The sequence below is a fragment of the Ahaetulla prasina genome, chromosome 1 (genome assembly GCF_028640845.1).
Source record: "Ahaetulla prasina isolate Xishuangbanna chromosome 1, ASM2864084v1, whole genome shotgun sequence".
Lineage (NCBI taxonomy): Eukaryota > Metazoa > Chordata > Lepidosauria > Squamata > Colubridae > Ahaetulla > Ahaetulla prasina.
The window spans coordinates 103,686,963-103,708,048 of record NC_080539.1 but is presented as its reverse complement, the minus strand read 5'-3'; the positions used below and the strand labels follow the sequence as shown (position 1 = coordinate 103,708,048).

General features: G+C 36.7%; 1 protein-coding gene across 1 annotated transcript in view; it reads left to right on the top strand.

The window, feature by feature from the left end:
• Positions 1–20,468, top strand: part of PEX7 (peroxisomal biogenesis factor 7) — a 66,167-nt gene extending 45,699 nt beyond the window's left edge. Inside the window, exons 9-10 of the mRNA XM_058170991.1 lie at positions 4,389–4,488; positions 19,541–20,468. Coding sequence (XP_058026974.1) covers positions 4,389–4,488; positions 19,541–19,609 — 169 coding nt within the window. The 3' untranslated portion in view covers positions 19,610–20,468. The remainder of the gene's footprint in view (positions 1–4,388; positions 4,489–19,540) is intronic.
• Positions 20,469–21,086: the final 618 nt, after the last annotated feature.

Sequence of the window (21,086 nt, the reverse complement as noted above, 5' to 3'; positions counted from 1 at the left end):
TGTATAGAATGTGAAGGATGTGTGTTTGTGTTTTATTTTTATAATTGTAATGTACACTGAAGAAGGCATTTAATTTTGTTGTACGAGGTGCAATGCAATAAAATACAGTAAGTAAGTAAGTTATATTACTAAATAAATATAAATCACTGTTAATAATGATTACTGTATTTAAACTGTATATATAGATGTCTTTTTTTCTGCTGTTGGAAAAAAATATCTTGATGATTCCTCTGTTTGTTCCAGTTATGATTTGAATGGATCCCTATGTATTATATTTTAATTTCCAGATACTAAGTATTTTCTATCATCATTTTAAGTCTGAACCTGTGTCGATGAAAGTGCCACTTTAGTAGGTGCCACATAAATATGCAATGAAATGCATACACCTTTACATTTATTGTTATATTTTGCTATTTGATACCAAAATTTGCTTTGTAATCCTACAGGCCTGAAAGGCTACATTTTATTATAACAATTTAAAATAACTTTACATCTTAGATGGGCCAGTGGTGAAATGTAAACTTTGTTACTACCGGTTCTATGGGCATGGCTGGGGGTGGTGGTAATGTGACTGGGTGGGTGTGGCCGGCTTTTATTTTTTTTACTTTTAAAATCATTTTTTCTACAACCTCTTCAGCCGAAGAGGTTGTAGAAAAAATGCTTTTAAAAGGTTCTGACGATCCCAGCTGAGCTGCCTGATTGTCAGAACCTTTTAAAAGCATTTTTTAACAACCTCTTTGGCTGAAGAGTTTGTAGAAAAAATGCTTTTAAATGGTTCTGATAATCCCAGCTGAGCTGCAGGATCATCAAAGACTTTTTTTTTTACTTTTAAAAGCATTTTGTCAGCCGAAGAAAAAATGCTTTTAAGAGTAAAAACAAACAAACCAAAACCTCTGATGATCACGTGGCTCAGCTGGGCATGGGGGAGGGGGAGGGATTTTTGCTACCGGTTCTCCGAACCACCCGCCATCATCGCTAACAAATCGGGCGATCTGGTCTGAACCAGGAGCATTTCACCCTGAGATGGGCACCTTCTAAGTATATAAGTTTCTTTATACTGAGATGATCAACTTCTAAGAGAGCACTGGCTTCTGGTGGGCTCTTGAATTAAGGAAGTTTTCAAGAAAGATATGCTGAGATTCTGTGATTTGCAATAGGGATTTTTCCTTTTATATATGGTCATAATAACTCTCTGTGACTCATGTAAATGGAGCTCTGATTTATAACTACAGTTGACTAAAAATGAGAAATGGTTTAGTTGTAGAGAGATCTCAAAAGCAAATGTTACACATACACTGTACATAAAAGGTTGCTTCATGGATGCATTCTGCAGTACGGGGAGGCTGACACCCAAGAAACTCTTTCAGTTCAAATATTGATTGGCTGAATGTCGAGGAATTGCATTTCCAGACTAAATCAAGAAGAACGTATGTTCAAATGCATCCAAACTTTGGAACCCATTACTCCTGTGGAATTGAAATTTCAAGGATCTTCACACCACTTGTATGTTTGAGGTAACTTGATTCAAAAATTGTTGCCCAACAATGTAACATTTTGCCCAATTGAAGGTTACAAACAGACGAAGAGACAGGAGACTTTTAGTAGTATATAGACTAGACAACCCATGACTTATTAGGTTGTTCCAAAGATATTTCCTTATCTAAACAGGGAAACAAAGCAGGGCAAAAAAGCCATGAGAGTGGGAGTGACTTCCAACTTTTTGCCAGCTTCCTCATTAACTTTCCTTATGAAAAGCTGGCAGGCAGTGTTGGAAATGACGATTGTGTGACAGTTATGGCACTAAAGCAGATTAGAGTCTTGCCAGCTTCTCTGTGAATTGTAAGAAGACAGGGATGGGCAAGAACTGTTGTAGATGGGCAAGAACTGTTATGGATGCCAGAGAGAGCCAATTTGTCCTCCTATCTGCAACCATAGCAGCTCACTTTGTGATTTTCAGCCCAACCTACCTCACAGTGTTGTTGTGAAGAAATATAAGAGGATGGTGCACTATGTAGGTATGTGCCTTGAGTTCTGGAACAAAGATGGGTGCCAGTTTGATCTAGTGGTTAAGGCACCAGGATAGAATGCAGGAGACCACAAGTTCAGGTACTGCCTTAGTCATGAAAGCCATCTGAGAAACCTTGGGCCAGTCACTCTCTCTCAGCCCAATTCACCTCACAGGATTGTTGTTATGTGGGAAATATAGGACGACGAAGAAGTATTGGATATATTAGCTGCCTTCTGTTATTTGTAAAAATAACAAAGGCAGGATATAAACAAACTTAACAAATAAAATTGAGATATAGATATTTGTATGTGTATGTTTGTGTACTAGAGAAGGGACACATAAAGGAATAAAAATATCCAGGGTTTCCTTCATGAATCTTAAAATTGTTGCTTCTTTAAAAGCCACAGGATGAATTAATTCCTTGCTGCTGCATTGGGGTGGGGGGGAGATATTCCAGACTGGCTGGGAAACTGTTACAGAAGATTGAAAATAAAAGATAATGTGGCTGCAGTAGCTCTGAATCAGCCACAGCTTTCCCAAATGTCATGCTTCTGGGAATCATGGGATCCAGATTTTGTACACATTCTATAAATTAGCCCGTTTGAGATACCTAGATTCAAAAAAATGTGGTCCTAGGATGCACCATTTCTCCCAAGTAAAGATCACGAAACAGGAGTTTTAGTAGTATGCAGATATAAACAGCAAAATGGTCTTCCATATTTAGCAAATTGTACTACAAAACATTCATAGGTAAATGAAAAGAGGCTGTTGACCTTCATTTGCTTCTCTTTGAAAATTAACTTATTGGGAAACTATAAATTTTGTCTGCTCTCTAGTATTAGCAGTTTCTAAAGAGGGCTGTTGCCATAGCACATCCATTGTGTAGCCATCATTCTAGCCAGGTAATTTGAGGAAAATTTAATCAAGTTGGTTTAAACAAACTTAATTGTGTGGCGTCTAGTGTTTGCTGTACACCTGAGTTGTTCCTATGTTGAATTTTTTTGTAGTTGGATGCTTTTTACTCCTTCTTGATAACCACTTCAGTAGCAAAACCTGCAGCTCATGAATAGCATTACGCATCACTCTTTGTAGTGATGACACTTGTACAGGAAAGGATACAAAGAGGTTGAGATGAGAGGGTTGAAATGAGAGGGTAAAGAGGGTGGTAGTGGAAATATATTTATAGTGTATATAACTGAGTAAAGTCAAGATAAAGATGTTTACCTTCAAGTACTCCCTAAGTTAAGTGTCTTTGTTTAGATGGTTTCTTGACTGCCTATCTACGCCCAATAGATGCCATAGTGTGTCAGGTAGGGCAAAATATCTGTAATGTCCTTCATCAGCTTTAGCTTCTAGGAGAGTAAGCCGTCCTGTTTTAATATAGCTGACTAACAAAGAGTTCTGTAGCCAAAATTGGACTTTTCAGTATGGAAAAAAGTTGTTCCCATAATGGAGTATGCATTTGTAATCTATAGAAAGCTTTTCATTTGGGTACTATTCATCTGACATACCAATTTGGATATCTTGAGAGTTTTTGCAGAAAGTTTGTTTGTGCTTGTGGGAAGTCTTTTACCTAAAATCTGTCTAGAAGAACGTATTGACTCATGTACAAGAAGGAAAAAGAATATTGGGAAAGGCTGCTTTTTGAAATTTCAGTGGTAAGGAATCAAATGTACATTACACTAAGTCTTAATGCGTTGGGTTGCTTTTTTGGCTTTGTAAGTTCAATGAATTCCTCAAGGGTTAAATCATGCTATTATGTTCCTCCTGGTAGACTATCCCATCCCTTATATATTGTCAGCTGGCCAGTGTCTATGCGCAGATAGTCATACAGATTCCTCTGCTGCTAAATTACTGAAATAATTCAACACCTTTGACAGAATATGGGGAAGAGCCAAATTTAATGTTCTTATTTAATTCTTGACATCTCTAGAGGAGGAGGGGGAGAGTAAAAAGAGAACTTGAACTATGAAATATTTTTACCTGAGAGACAAGCTCTCAGCAAGAGTTAACTGTATCAGTGGACTGATGGTCTGACAACAAAAATGTCCCTTCCCCAAGGAAAAAATATAAATTGTCATATGTAAATTGTTTACGGAATAAATAATCTTCACATTATTGTTTTGTAGATTGTCCCAATGGAAGATAATTCTGCCAGCTTTTTTGACCAAAATTTCCATACTGAAGTGAAGGAAATGCTTTCTTAATGAATTTCTTAATGAAAGGGTCATTTATGCAGATGAAGCAAGAGACCTGTGGCAATAGGATTAATTATGTTTTTAAAGTAGATGGCTTTGGTTTTTAAAAGCATCTGGCAGTTTCAAGCATGCCATCAGTGGCCTTTCAATTACCATAATTGCATTCTTGTTTCCATCTATAGATTTTGGGATTTCTCCAAGCCTGACCCTCTGCTTGAAACTGTAGAGCATCATACGGAGTTTACTTGTGGACTAGATTTAAGTTTGCATGATTCGGGTCAGGTAAGAAAATAAGAGAACTCAATTTTTTTTAATGTGAATGTAAACCCTGTTGAAATATGGATTATGCATAGCAGCGGCTCTTTAAAAATCTGCAAATTTATATACAAATATGGAAAAATAAAAGAAAAAATCAACCAGCAACAGATTCCTTCAGTCATCTGTCAGTCAGCAATCCATGCTGCCCTAAAGATTTTAACTAATTCAGCATCAATTGTATATCCTTATAAAGACAACTGAGCTAAAAAAATTGAATAATTGTATCTTTCCTTTTTGATTGCTACTTTTTTGTCATTTTCACTGAATGCTGAACTATTTGTTTTTTTCCCTTTTATAGAGGAAGAATTTTACTTTTATTTAATTCCTTCCTTTTCTTTTCTTCAAGATACAAAGGTCTTGTCATTCTTGGCATCTTTTATTAATTTCAGATGATTCTAAATGTTGTTTTTTTTATACTATTTCTACAATCTAGACTACTGTATGTAATTTTTTTTTGTGATTTATGTCTCTTTCCAACTCCTTTACATGTCCTTTGTGACTTTCAGATTTTCACTAAACCTTTCTCATTAGAATTGTTTCCAATGATGTTTTTCATGTAGTAAAACAAGTTACCACATTTTGGTACATGGACAAGTTATATGTCCCGATGCCTCCACAAAATAATAAATTAAATCTATTTTGTATCCCAAATAGTCTAGGTGATTAATTAAATTTATTATTTTCATCAGCTTACCTATTGAAGGTAGAAAAATGTTGGTTACAAATTTTGCATTGATTTATGTCATTTGCATGCATACTTACAGAAGTTACAAAAATGATATAAGTTAACACAAATAACATTAATTCAGATGTCACATAGGTGGTTGAATCAGACAAGCCTGACTCCAAACGGTTTGCTACATTGGGGTTTTGCAGTAATGTATCTTTTTAAAGAAAAATTTCTCATCTTTATTGGGCTCACTTCTCCATCAGCTTCTATTATTAATGTACTTTACCTGTTGTTCTGAGTTAATTAAATATGATTTCTTAAAATATAAGTAACCTAAACATCAATGGACATTCTCAGTCATCCAGGTCACAGTTATCCCGAAGGTGCTTTTTTCAAGAGGCAACTGGACTTTCTGGTTTTTCTTTGAAGACATTTCGCTTCTCATCCAAGAAGCTTCTTTAGCTCTGAGTGGATAGTGGGGAATGGAAGGATTTATATTCCTTGCAGACAGCTGGTCATTTGCAAGTGGGCCTTCATCAAATCTCAAAAAAAGAACCTACAGGAGCTCCTCCATAAGAGACAACAAAGAAAACAATAAACGAAGCAATGTTGTCATTCCATACGTTGCAGGAATATCAGAAAAGCTCAGGATGATCTTCAGCCAATACAACATAAGGTAGAAGCTTGTCCACTCCAAGAATAAAACACCCAGACACAAACTGAGCAATGTGGTATATGCAGTACATTGCAGTGAGCCGTGTGGAGATCTGTACATTGGGGAAACAAAACAACCACTTCATAAATGCAGGGCACAACATAGGAGAACAAAGCCATCAGGACTAGATTCAGCAGTCCTTCTGCATTTAAAAGACAAAGGCCACTCTTTTGAAGACAGCAAAGTCCACATTTTGGAAAGAAAGTTCCACTGGTTTGAAAGAGAGTTCAAAGAGGCCATCTATGTCAATTTGAGCAGCCCTCTCTCAACAGAGGAGGAGGGATACAACATCATCTATCTCCAGTCTACAACATAGTCCTTTCAACAGTTCCAAGAAGGCTCCACACCCATTTGTACTACTCAGGTGACCTTGATGACACAGATAAACCTCCAGGTGGCCTGTGACTAGCAATGACTCGCTAAAAATGACCAGCTGTCTGCAAGGAGTATAAATCTTTCCATTCCCCACCATCCAGTCAGAGCTGAAGAAGCTTCTTGGATGAGATGTGAAATGTCTTCAAAGAAAAAAACATATAAGTAATCTACTTAATTATGGTTTTTTTAAAATATCATTTAACATCAAGATCCTCCCAACATTACAGGATCACTTTCTCCCAGCATTTGTAGTTTTCTCACTTCCTCAATTAAGTCTTCCTTGTTAGTTATTCTGAAATCAAGTGAAGATGACCTTCTTTCCTTCTAGCATTCCTTGAAGAAAAATTTTTTGACAAGGCAGATCAGGGACTTTTAGAAGGACTATGTTTAGCAGAATCTGTATCCAAACTTATGTAACCTGATTCTCCCCTCCTTCTAGAAAAACCCATTCCCACAAAAGTTCTCCTAAAATCAGAGGTGTCTGCCAATTGACATAGTTCCATGACCTGTTCCATGGGTGAAAGGACCCCCCCCCAAAGTATTCAGCTGCTTGTCTCCTTCCCTTTCATACTCTTGTGCTGCAGCCTGTGCCATTCAGCAGCGTATTCTGGTCCTTAAGCTTAAATTGGCAGAAAAATGAGCATCTGTCGTTCTCATTATGAAGCCATTTCTTTGACTTCATCCCACACTTATCTGCTAATTTTTTTAAAAAATGTTGACCGATGTATTATATATTTTAATTGTGTTCTCAGAAAATAGTGTTTGTCTCTTAACTTGTTTTATGGAACAGATGTAATATCAGTTCCATGAATCATTGTACCTTGAAAGAAATGCAAGCATTTATCAGATTATGTTCCCTGCAGGTTTGTTAGCCATCACTAAATATAAGAGGAAAAAAATGAAATTACATTCTATTTGTTGTGCCAGTAATGCAAACATTCTTGAGGCTGTAGTAAAATAATAGGATCAACAAAATGAAAAATACTGATCCTCCTATATTTCAAGTATGTCAAACCCCCCCCCAAAAAAATAAGTAAATTACATTAAACACACTGTATCAAGAAATAGATCAGATCAGAAAATAATGGGTTTTACAATATTTGTTTTCAATAATCCCTTAAATTAATCTCTATTAAATTTATAAATCTACATGCTTTTCACAAGGATTAGTATCAGGCAACACTTTAGAATAAAAGTTGACAACTTTTCTATGGTTAAGGGATGAATATTAATGGGAATGACATTTGAAAATTGATAAGGAAATGAGGGCTTATGCGTAGGGTATTTTGCTGTTAAAAATAGTATAATTAGTGGCAAGTTTAAACTTCATATAACCATTATGTTGATATTTAGAAATGCACTGTGGTGGGAGTTCGTTAAAACAGAACTACAGAAGTTGTGGCTAGTTCACAAAGTCACCTCTTTTTTAAAAATAGGGTGGTAAACAGTGAGGCCACGTAATATACTTAATGTCAATATATTGTAGTAAACTGACTGCACTAATTATCTCAATGAATTATAATTGCACATTCTCATTATGTTTGGAAAAGATCGGTCTCTTTTTAAATTTCTCTTCCATTTTAAATTTTAATTAGATTTAGGACTTCTATGTTCCCCCCCATCTTTCTTCCAGTGTTTTCTATGTTGATCAAATATATAGATTTTTAAAAGTTCAGACATTTGTTGAGAACATGTATGAGTCAGGGTATTTTTAAGCTCTCATTAAAAATAAAACCAGTAGCATATTTTTAAATCATATTTGGGAGGTACAGCTCTTCTGAGATTTTTTTTTCCCTTGCAAACATTTTGCTACTACTGAAACATAGTTTGAATTTTTATATAGCATAATTTTACTCATCTAAATTGAATGGTTGAAAAGTTCCAGCTCTTGCTTTAATGCCAAATCCATTTTTTTACTTGATTGAATATATTACTTTGAAGATATAAAGAAGGGAGGAAGTATTGCTCAAGACACAAAGGTCTTGAGATTAGGGTATTTTGGCTCTGCTTGAGTAATAAGGCTAGATAGTGTTCGACTCAAATGTGAAGAAAGAAATGACCGTCTGAGGTTTCTTTCTCTGTTTCTGTGCCTAGTTATCATCAAGTCTTCCATACTACCCGTGCTAGGCTCACATATGTAAATGAAAGCTTTCTGCTGAGGAAGACTTTTTCTGTAGCTCTTGTCTGCCTGAAAACAGGATTAGGTACTTTGAATAGGCAGAAAGAACATTGTGAAAGTTCTTTGAAGTATGAATTATAGTTCAGTTTTCTTAATTATAATGTTACCATTTCTTAAAAGGAAAACATAATAAGAATTTTTTTCTTAAGCGCTGAAGGATGAGATACTTACAAATACTGTATACATATGTTGCCATTTGCAAATCATTTTGTCGAAAAGCTTCTTTGAGATTAAAACTCAAGTTACAGGCTAGATTCTTTACATTGCAATTCTTTTCCTATGGCAATGATTGGTTTTAGTAGAGAGCAGCCCTACCGGTAAGTGGTGAGTTACCTGCAGTATTTTATGCTTCAACCCTGCTTGAAAGATCATTTTGAGATGATCCTTTGTTAGTGAAGCTGAAATTAAACTGATAGTATTTGTGAACTGAAAACCAGAGTTTTCAGAATATGTGAATGATGCAGAACTTTTTAATAACCATGTAAAGCCCTTTAATAGGTTGTAGTACCTTTTAACTTTGTATCTATCTAAAGGAGATGAGCTTTTACCAAGGGGACTTTTGAGGATGGATTTAGGAGGGAAGGTGGTTTTATATTTGCAGAATAAAGGCAGCCATTGTTTAATAGGAACAGATTGTATTCAAAAGAGGAAAGTTCTTCTGCTTCCATTAGGAGATTTTGGAAATATAGGTGAGAAGCACAACAATAAGCACCTCCTATATATTTTTAAGGGATGTGGTGGGTCAGTGCAGGGGTGAAATGCTCCCGGATCGGACGGGATCGCGCGATCCGGTAGCGATGGTGGCTGCTGGTTCGGAGGACCGGTAGCAAAAATCCCTGGCCCCGCCCACCCTGCCTCTGCTGAGCCGAACCATCTGCAGAGGTTTTTTTTTTTTTTTACTTTTAAAAGCCGGTTTTGCTTCAGCCGAAACAGGCCTTTAAAAGTAAAAAACAGCAGAACCTTACTTGAACTCTTACTTGTAGAAAACATGTTTTCTACAAGTAAAAGTAGAGATTCTAAGGCACTTACCTCATTACTGATGAACGCATGGCCACAGCCTGAAAACAGTTTCAGTTTTAGCCAGACAGAATCAATCGCTCAGCTAATCTATTTCCTCGGTGATCAACTGGCTGGCTTTGCTGACTGAGGAACTCTGGGATTTGAAGTCCACAATAAAATAATAAAATAAAATAAAATAAAATAAAATAAAATAAAATATTTGTGCAGCTTTCTGAGATTTGGTGTGTTTCTGTAGTGTTTCACTCTAACTACACAAACACACAAAATCTCAGAAAGCTGTATGTGGCATATTGTGTGTGTGTGTGTGTTGTGTGTGTGTTAGTTGTGTGTGTTTAAAGTGTGAAAGTTGGTTTTTGAGCTTTTTGTGGCTGTGTGAAGTGTGAAGTGCAGCTGCTTTTACATTGTGTGTGAGTCAGTTGTGTTGTGTTGTGTTGTGTGTGTATAAAGTGTGAAAGTTGATTTTTGGTACCTCTTACTGTTTTTTTATACTTTGTTTATTATTTTTATTATTTATTGTTATTGGCCACGCCCACCAAGCCAACTGACCACCAAGCCATGCCCACCAATTAAGCCACGCCCACAGAACCGGTAGGGAAAATTTTTAGATTTCACCCCTGGGTCAGTGGCTAAGATGCTGAGCTTGTCCATCAGAAGGTCGGCAGTTCAGCGGTTCGAATCCCTAGTGCCGCGTAACGGAGTGAGCTCCTGTTATTTGTCCCAGCTTCTGCCAACCTAGCAGTTCGAAAGCATGTAAAGAATGCAAGTAGAAAAATAGGGGACACTTTGGTGGGAAGGTAACATTGCTCCATGTGCCTTCATCATGTAGTCACGCCGACCACATGACCACGGAGACGTCTTCAGACAGTGCTAGCTCTTCGGCTTAGAAACGGAGATGAGCATTGTCTCTAGAGCCGGAAACAACTAGCATGCATGTGCGGGGGAACCTTTACCTTTACTATATATTTTTAATCTATCTTTCTCAACTTTGTGAACTTGAAAGATGTGAAGATTCCAGAATTCCTCTAGTCAGCACACTTTAAAGTTAACAAGGTTAAAAACCACTGTTATATCTTGTAGGGACTCAGTATCTCTCTCTGTACATCTTTATCTTCTCTTCCCTATCCTGTTTATTTTCCACCTAACCCCATCCTCATCTTGTTTTTTTTCTTACGTCTCTTTCCTTTCTTTCTCAGTGTAGCCATCCCTTGGTCACATGTGTTCCACAAGAATGTCTATTCAAAATGTAATAGATATAAAGAGATACAATGAGTTTAGGACATGTTTATAGTTGCTTAATTTTTTTCCATTGAAAAAACGAATAAATATCAACCAACCTCTAACAGATTTTTATTTTCTCCTTTTTCTATCCCAAAGATGGTCATCAATACTACTAGAAATGGCTTTGACCAACAAAGTAAAATTATAAGTTAATTAATCAACTGAGGATCTATTGGGGAACTAACTGGAGGGCACGGGACAGGGGTTGTTCCTCTGTCCTTGTCCTATTAGATCTGTCAGCGGCTTTTGATACCATCGACCATGGTATCTTGCTGCGACGGTTGGGGGGTTTGGGAGTCGGGGGCGTTTTTCGGTAGTTCTCCTCCTACCTCTCTGACCGCTTGCAGACGGTGTTGGCAGGGGGGCAGAGGTCGACCGCTAGGCACCTCATTGTGGGGTGCCACAGGGGTCGATTCTCTCGCCTCTCCTGTTCAACATCTACATGAAGCTGCTGGGCGAGATCATCCGTGGGTTCGGGGTGAGTTGTCAATTGTACGCTGATGACACTCAGCTGTACATCTCCACCCCGAACCACCCCAACAAAGCCGTTGATGTGATGTCCCGGTGCCTGGAGGCCGTTCGGATCTGGATGGGGACGAACAGACTTCGACTCAACCCATCCAAGACGGAGTGGCTGTGGATACCAGAGTCCCGGCACAGTCAGCTAATTCCATCACTGACTGTGGGGGGTGAATCGTTGGCCCCCAGGGAATCGGTGCGCAATTTAGGGGTTCTCCTGGATGTACAGCTGTCTTTAGAAGATCATTTGACGGCCGTCGCCAGGGGAGCTTTTTATCAGGTTCGCCTGATCCACCAGTTGCGCCCCTTCCTGGATTGGGACTCTCTATGCACAGTCGCTCATGCCCTTGTTACTTCCTGTCTGGATTACTGCAATGCTCTCTGCATGGGGCTCCCTTTGAAGAGCACCAGGAGGCTCCAACTGGTGCAAAATGCGGCCGCGCGGGGGATAGAGGGAGCACCTCGTAGCTCCCATGTAACACCTCTCTTGCGCAGGCTGCATTGGTTGCCGGTGGTCTTCCGGGTGCAATTCAAGGTTTTGGTCATCACCTTTAAAGCGCTCCATGGCAAGGGACCGGGATATTTATGGGACCACCTGCTGCCACCAGTAGCCTCCCATCGACCTGTGCGCTCTCACAGGGACGGCCTCCTTAGGGTGCCGTCGGCCAAACAATGTCGGCTGGTGGCCCCCAGGGGAAGAGCGTTCTCTGTGGGAGCCCCTGCCCTGTGGAATGAACTACCCGTGGGGCTACGTCTACTCCCTGATCTTCGGACCTTTTAAGTGCGAGCTTAAGATTTTCTTCTTTCATCAAGCAGGGCTGGTCTAATGATAAAATTTAATTGAGGGTTTTTAGTGGGGTTATTCTATTCCATAATTTTATCTACGTATTTTAAATATTCAGCTCATGGAATTAGATTTTTAATTTATATATTGTATTTTAAATTTTTTGTATATGTGTTTTATCTATGCTGTACTCTGAGTCTTTGGAGAAGGGCGGTATAAAAATTTGAACAATCAATCAATCAATCAATCAATCAATCAATCAATCAATCAATCAATAAATAAATAACTTACTTACTTACTTACTTACTTACTTAACTGGCTAATAGAAACTAGCCTTACTAATGAACAAAAATGGAAGAATTTTCATCATAATTAAAACTGAACATAGGAGAATAGTCTTCGTTAGCCTGCATACTTACCTAGTTCATATGCCTTGTTTTTGGAGGAGGGACGGGAAGCTTAATTCATTTGTTGCAAACAAATTTGTCAGACAGTTGCCATAACCCAGTAACAGAGGTACATTTATATAATATAACATCAGAGTTGGAAGGGACCTTGGAGGCCTTCTAGTCCAACCCCCTGCCCAGGCAGGAAACCCTACACCATCTCAGTCAGATGGTTATCCAACATTTTCTTAAAAATTTCCAGTGTTGGAGCATTCATAACTTCTGCAGGCAAATCGTTCCACTTATTAATTGTTCTAACGGTCAGGAAATTTCTCCTTAGTTCTAAGTTGCTTCTTTCTTTAATCAGTTTCCACCCATTGCTTCTTGTCCTACCCTCAGGTGCTTTGGAGAACAGTCCGACTCCCTCTTCTTTGTGGCAACCCCTGAGATATTGGAACACTGCTATCATGTCTCCCCTAGTCCTTCTTTTTATTAAACTAGACATACCCAGTTCCAGCAACCGTTCTTCATATGTTCTAGCCTCCAGTCCCCTAATCATCTTTGTTGCTCTTCTCTGCACTCTTTCTAGAGTCTCAACATCTTTTTTACATCGTGGCGACCAAAACTGGATGCAATATTCCAAGTGTGGCCTTACCAAGGCATTATAAAGTGGCTCTAACACTTCACGTGATCTTGATTCTATCCCTCTGTTTATGCAGCCCAGAACTGTGTTGGCTTTTTTAGCAGCTGCTGCACACTGCTGGCTCATATCTAAATGGTTATCCACTAGGACTCCAAGATCCCTCTCACAGGTACTACTATTGAGCAAGGTACCACATATATGATACCTGTGGATTTTGGGGTTTTTTGCCTAAATGTAGAACCTTACTTTTTCACTGTTGAATTTCATTTTGTTAGATAGCACCCAATGTTCAAGTCTGTCAAGATCTTTCTGTAACTTGAGCCTATCTTCTGGAGTGTTGGCTATTCTTGCCAGCTTGGTGTCAATTGCAAATTTGATGAGTTCCCATCTATCCCCTCGTCCAAGTCATTGATGAAGATGTTGAAGAGTACTGGGCCTAAAACAGAGCCTTGGGGTACTCCACTGCATACTTCCCTCCATGTGGATGTAGTTCCGTTGAGGACTACACGTTGAGTGCGGTTGGTCAGCCAGTTACGAATCCATCTGGTAGTGGTTCTGTCTAACCCACATTTTTCTACTTTATCTAGTAGTAGGTTATGGTCTACTTTATTAAATGCTTTACTGAAGTCCAAGTAAATTATATCGACAGCATTCCTCTGGTCTACTAATTTTGTCACTTTGTCAAAGAAGGCAATAAGATTAGTTTGGCATGATCTGTTTTTGACAAACCCATGTTGGCTTTTGGTTATTGCTTTGTTTGCTTCTAGGTGTTCGGTGATTCGTTGCTTGATTATCTTTTCCAGAATCTTCCCCGGTATTGAGGTCAGGCTGATAGGTCTGTAGTTCCTGGATCTGTTTTTTTCCCTTTTTTGAAGATGGGAACTACATCAGCTCTTTTCCAGTCCTCTGGCAGCTCCCCTGTGCTCCAGGATCTTTGAAAGATATAGTTCAGTGGTTCTGAGATCACGTCTGCCAGTTCCTTCAGAACCTTGGGGTGTAATCCATCCGGTCCTGGTGATTTGAACTCGTCTAGGGTAGACAGGTGTTCACTTACCATTTTCTTCCCTATTTTAACTTGTGTTTCTAATCTGTTTTTTGTAATGCTGTTTTTGATAGGTTGGATTGTTTTTTCCTTTTGTGTAAAGACAGATGCAAAATATGAGTTAAGTAGATCTGCTTTCTCCCTGTTGCTTGTCACCTTCTTGCCACTTTCTCCCAGCAATGGGCCAATTGTTTCCTTGACTTTTTTCTTGTTTTTCACATGTTGGAAGAAGCTTTTTTGTTATTTTTTACTTTTGTCGCTAGCCTTTGTTCATTGTGAGCCTTAGCTTTCCTCACTTCATCTTTACAGGCTCGGGCTATTTGCTGATATTCTGCTTTAGTTATTTGCCCCTCTTTCCACTTTTTATATTTGTCCTTTTTGTCTTTCAATTTGTCATATAGTTCTTTATGCATCCATGCTGGTTTCTTTTGAGATCTATTATTTTTCTTCTTCATTGGTATTGTGCTAGACTGCGCTTTTATAATCTCACTTTTCAAAATTTCCCAAGCTTCTTGAGTCGTTTTCCCCCTGAGGATTCTCATCCATTAAATCCTTCTCAAGCTCTCTCTAAGTTTATTGAAATTAGCTCTCTTAAAGTCCAAGACTCTAGTTTGACTTTGTTCTACTACTTGTATTTGCTTAATGTCGAATTCCAATATTGCGTGGTCACTTGCCCCCAAGGTTCCTGTAGCTTCAACACCTTCTATCATTTCATCTCTGTTAGTGAGAATTAAGTCCAGTATGGCTGATCCCCTTGTTGCCTTCTCTGTTTTTTGGGAAACAAAGTTGTCTGCTAGATTTGTTAGGAACCTGTTGGATCTTCCACTTGGTGTAGAGTTTGTTTCCCAGTTGATGTCAGGGTAGTTAAAATCCCCCATTACTACTGTGATGTGCTTCCTACATACCTTAGTTAGCTGACTAGCAAAAAGTTCATCTACTTCCTCTGTTTGGTTGGGTGGCTTATAGTATAGACCTATGGCAATATCGTTTTTCACCCCTTTTATATTGAGCCAAATACATTCAAGATGATTTTCATCATTGTTGTGCTCTATTTCTGTAGAGATGTAGTTATTTCTTATATATAGTGCAACTCCACCTCCTCTTTTATTTGGTCTCTTTCTTTTAAATAATTTATATCCCTCTAGCTGTATGTTCCATTTGTCAGTTTCATCCCACCAAGTTTCCGTAATGGCAACAATATCATATCTGCCCTCATTTACTTGAATTTCATTTGATGCACTGCCATGGAACATTCTGACCCTGAAATATATATTATTCTGATTTTGGTTGTTGCAAATATTTTGGAAGTGGTCCATCTTTGAAGTGGGTTGGCTCTTGTCTTCTGAACATTGTTAGAATGGCATATTTCAGGATTTAACCATTTCTGGGAAACTCAGTGACCTGTTCTGCGATTGGAACTCCCTGTTCCAAAGGTTGAAGGTTCTGTGACAAAGCGTACTGCATCTCTTTGTGTAGTAGTAACATCCAGCCTCGAAGTGAGCAGCCACTCTTCTGCTTTCTACTGCTCTAGGAACTTTCCTTTAAGTAACACTATTGGAAGCTTTTTACTGGTAGGCTTTTTTAATTTATTATATTGTCTTACTTAATAGGATGGGAAATTATTCCAGGAAATGTACAGAGGTGTTATCTATTTAACTAGTTTGTGGTTCTTACTGTTTTGTTTCATAGTCAGGAATGCAAAAAGATGAAATAAAAGAGAGTACTACAAAATATGTAATACTCATTAAATGTAATACCCATTGCTGCTTTTGTTCAGTGAGTGATGTGAGGGAAAAAGTTAATGCATCTACATCTCATTGGGTTTAGACTCTTTAACATTTTTAGCCTTGGGCAAGCTTTTGTTTATTTTATATGAAGAGGCAATTTGAGAAAGAAACTTATAAAGTCAAAATGATATTACTCATGCATGTTGTTAAGCCATCAGCAGTCTTTGAGAAAAAATCTCTCCCTCTCCCTCTCCCTCCCCCCTCCTTCTCCCGCTCTCTCTCTCTCTCTCTCCACACACACACACACACACACACACACACACACACACACACACACGCGCACACACACAGTAAGAGCTCCAGTTGTGCTGGGTATATTTCAGTTACAACTCTATTTAACTGCAGGACTTTATAGGCTGCTCTACTCTGAGGAATGTACAGCTCCCCAAGTCTTTAATGTGGGTTAAAACAAATACATAAAAGTCAAAATTTAACTATAATTTAAAATATATGTCTGCTGATATTCTCAGCAGACAATTGTCTTAGAGAAACGTAGAAATTATAACCCAAGAAAGTTGAAGATGTAATTTTGCCACTTTTCACATTACTTTTAAATCTAGTTAAATTGGTTCCATTCACAACTAAGGCTGCATTTGCATTATGGTACGTGTGCAAAAATATACTAAACAGCCTTTGAAGCAAAACAAAAGCAATTTATAGAATCACAATATATAAGAAGGTATCTGTGGAAAGCTCTGAAAAACTTAGCTAGTGGTGCTTAATTTAACATGTCCCTGTGATACCTAATTTAAAAAAATAGAAATAAAATAGATTTATGATAGCCCATGTATAATATGCTGATCAGTTAAAAAGTCCCTGATGCATTGTAATTATGCAATGCAAAGTCAATTAATTCATAATAATTTGTTAAGCAAACCACAATTTCTGAAACATAAGCAATCTATTAATCAGTTTTTAATCCTTTTAACAGCTGATTAGTAATTATAAATTCTGAATGTTATTTAGAAATTCACATAGTTAAATCATATAATGGCTTAATTACTCTCTTCACTGGAATTGCCTGTCTTCTAATCAGTTCCTTCCTACCTGCTGAAGGGCTTGAAGGCTGGTTTGTAGATAAAGTAGGTTATATAGTAATGGTGCTGAAATACGTAGTATTTGTGGCTCAGTGTATGGAAGGGGATCCAACCTTTGTATTAGTAAATTGGATGAGAAATATTATTGTTTCTATTTGTTTGGACATACCTATGTGACCTAACCACTGTGTTTTGTTTTTTTGAGTTTATTATATTTGTAAACCTGCTGAACCATCATTTGCCCTTACTACACAAGTATTAACACCGCTAGCTAAAGTTAGTCATAAATAAGTTCCATCAAAATGAAACAAATTAAACATAACTAATTTAAAATTCAAGGACTGAGGAGGAGTAAAATCATGACTGACAGTCCTAAGACAGGAATCTGAAACAATCCCAGAATCCTCAATCCATATTTCAAGTAATCTAATTTATTCTAACCAGACAAAGAAAAATAGCTATAGACTGCAAAGCAGAAAACAGTGTGTAATCATATTTTATGGCTGATGAACATCAGTACCAGAAGTATTTGTTTGTATAGCTCCGGTTGTCCTCAAGTATTTTTCAGAATTAAGGGAAGTTTTTCCAAAGTCTGATGTTCTGCTCCTGATTTCATTCTCCAATTCACTATTTGAAGCAGAAGCTATCAGTCTGTATTTCTTTCACATGGAAAAGGAAAAATATGTTTATCAAATACATTAGTTCCAGAATGTAATAATATATGCTAATATAATGACAAACACTAAGTTTGAATTAGGACACCCAATAACATAATTTAAATTAAATGGTGTATTCATCTTTAAAGATGCTGAGTGGAATCCAGGTTTCATGCTATACGGATAACATAAAAGCTTTTAGGGATCTTTCAAATCAATTTTCCATGAGAGATAGTTGGGGGTTAAGGCAGTGGTGGGATTCAGCCAGTTCGCACCACTTCGGGAGAACCGGTTGTTAACTTCCTGAGCAATTTGGCAAACAGGTTGTTGGAAGAAGTCATTAGGGCAGAGAACCGGTTGTTAAATTACTTGAATCCCACCACTGGGTTAAGGCATCAGGTTGGAAAGTAGGAAATCATGAGTACTGGCCCTGCCTTGGGCACAAAGCCAATTGGGTGAGTTTGGACCTGTCATTTTTTCTTAGCCCAAGAAAGGAGGCAGTGGCAAACCTCTTCAGAAAAATTGCAGGGACTTTTCTCTAGTCTCCAAAACAGTTAAACAGAAAAAAAAGCAATATTTTAGGGATTGGTTGATGATTACATTTCAAGAGTTCACAGAATATTATCATAATTTATCACAGTAATTTATCTTTCATTTGCTATTTTTTTCCTAGTTACATTTATATTTTTTTCATGTACTATCGGTAACAGATCTGGACTGAATTAAGCAAGAGGTTTTTAGCAGTCTGCCTTGTGTAAATTGTGTTTGCTTTGAAATAATGGGTTGAAATAATGATTACTTAATATTCAGAAATTTCTATGTGACATTAATTAAGACAATCTCAGGTGAAAAGTCCCCTGGGATTTTGCAGATGGTATTTTATTTATTGTTTCCTCTTGGCAATTGAATGTTTGTTTTGTGAACTCTAGATATGCTGTTTGCAAATGTAGTCTACTGTGGGTGATCATAATAGAGCTATCAGTTGATTGGGGGAAAGAAATCATGAATAGAAAACTAGATAGGCTGCATCACACTGTTATTTATGTTTTAATATTGAACATTTTTCTCAGCAAACTGCAACTAATTAAATAGTTCAGTGAAAATAAAATCTAAAATCTTTGTTTTGTACTTTTGAAAATGTAGTAAATAAAGTGGGAGACTAGTTTGGGTTTAGAGTAATATAATGTATGGCTACAATTATTGCAGGTTTTAATGTTGAATTAACATGTTGAAACATCTTTTGACACATATAGATAGTTAAAGTTATAATTAACTTGATCTAACTACAAAGATTTTTTAAAAAGCTAATTTATATGCTCATCTTTTTGTTGTTATATATGTCTTTGTATGCTGTTATTATGTTCTAATGCTTTGCTACAGAAGCTTAATTGCATTACCAGACAATGTATTTTTAAGCAGTGCATTTTTCCTGAAACTAATTCTAATTTACTTTGGAATAATTTAATATAAATTGAGAGTTTTATTTGTTTTTATTTATTTTAAAACATTATTAAATACATTTATAAACACTTAAAAGTCTACTAATGTAACAAAAATGATTAAATCATCATTATGTTCTATAAAAGTAATGAAATCAATTTCTGGAAAACTTAAATTACATTTTTAACTGTTTTGGACCACTTGACAATGTAATGTTATGTTTATTTGTGGTTAGTTAGTTTTAGTTTTAAATATTTAAATACTTAGTTAGTTTTAAATATTTATCTAAATGACATAAATGAAAATATTTAGAATGCAATTTTGTTATTTATTTATCCAAAATCGTTTTAAACTTTATGTGTGTTGGCTTTATACTTAGTAGTATTGCAGGGGCAAAGTTACCACTGCAAATATATAAATTATATTACATGAATATTTTTGAACGCATATTATTTCTTGTCCTAAATAGTGTTTGTTCTCCATAGGTGGCTGACTGCGCTTGGGATGAAACTGTGAAGATCTATTATCCATCTTCACTGGTAGTTCCTGCATAGAAAGATTTCTCAATTGCAAAGAACTGATTTATAATAAATTATTTTTGTTTTTCTTGGGCATCTGCCTTATTATGCCTTACTAACAATAATAGATTTTAATATGAGCGTCAAAGTTTCAAACGTGATTAAGGACAGATTCATAGAACATCTTCCACAGAACCTGGACTGAATCAGCAAAATGATCACATGCTATGTACAGAATATACAATTGTGTAAATTATGAACGGGCAACCTAGTAACTTCCAAATGGTTTGGTCTATAGCTTTTAACAGTCCCAAATAGCATGATTATTGTCAAGAGTTAATGGAAATTGTGTTTCAAGACATCTGGAGGGCACTATAACACTATTCCTGTTGTAAATATTAGGTACAGTATAGGAACTGTACCTTATATTTATAAGAGTTTAAAATACAAATTTTATTGCAGTTTAAGTATTCTCACTGTTGAGATGTAGAATTTATCATAAAACAATGTATCAGCATATCATTATGGAATTTCTGTGCAATAATGTATTATAATATGGGACATAGTTTTCACAGTTTATGGTTTTACAGTCTTGAGTTTTATCTTTCTTTTTGTTTGTAAGACAAATTCTTTAATTTTCTTGACCAAATTTAATACGTTTTTAGGTTCTGTTGTTTTGAATTAAACTATGACTGAGATAAAATTACCAACTTCTGAAGGAAAAATGAACACGACCTTAAGGCCAGAATCCAGACAAAGTAGAAGGAAAGGCCAAAATGCTTAAGACAAAAAACAGTTGTACCATTAACATAGTTATCCAAATAGTATAGTTACTTTCTATGTTTACTATTTACTTGTTACAAAGAAATAAATTTTTATGTGATGTTAAACATTGTGCATATTTACTAATGAGAATAATTAAAACTAAGTTATCTGTTTCAAAACTCAGTTGATTAATCCATGACAGATAATTTAAACTCCCCACAAAACAAACTTAGCACTGATTTAATGTTGTCACAGTATGTCTTATAACAGTCAACTAAACTATTTTGAAAAAGTTATCCATTGCATATTTTTCTTTTTTGTACCATGTATAAAGTGAACATTTATACTGATCAGCTTCTGACAACCTGATATCATCTAGTTGTGTATCTTACCAATACAGATTCCCTCAGCCAGCTTACCAAAGATGGTGGAAAGTGTAATACAACTCAACTAGAAGATGCTAAGTTGTAGAAAGTCAACAAACATCTCCTAACAAGGAAGCATTACTCTCTGAAGCTCAATCCAGTCATATGTGTGGTACTACTTGTGAAGTATGGCAATGAGCTTTAATGTATTTGTGTGTATCCATATTAATACAGTCTGGTTTTCACCAACCATATCCATTAAAAATATAATTGATAGAAATGTGGGAGTAAAATTGGTTTTCATCTTGATCAGAAATTAAGAAATGAAGCCCAAGATTCCAAAGCAGCCAAATATGTAGCCTGCTAGGCAAAAAACGGGAGGT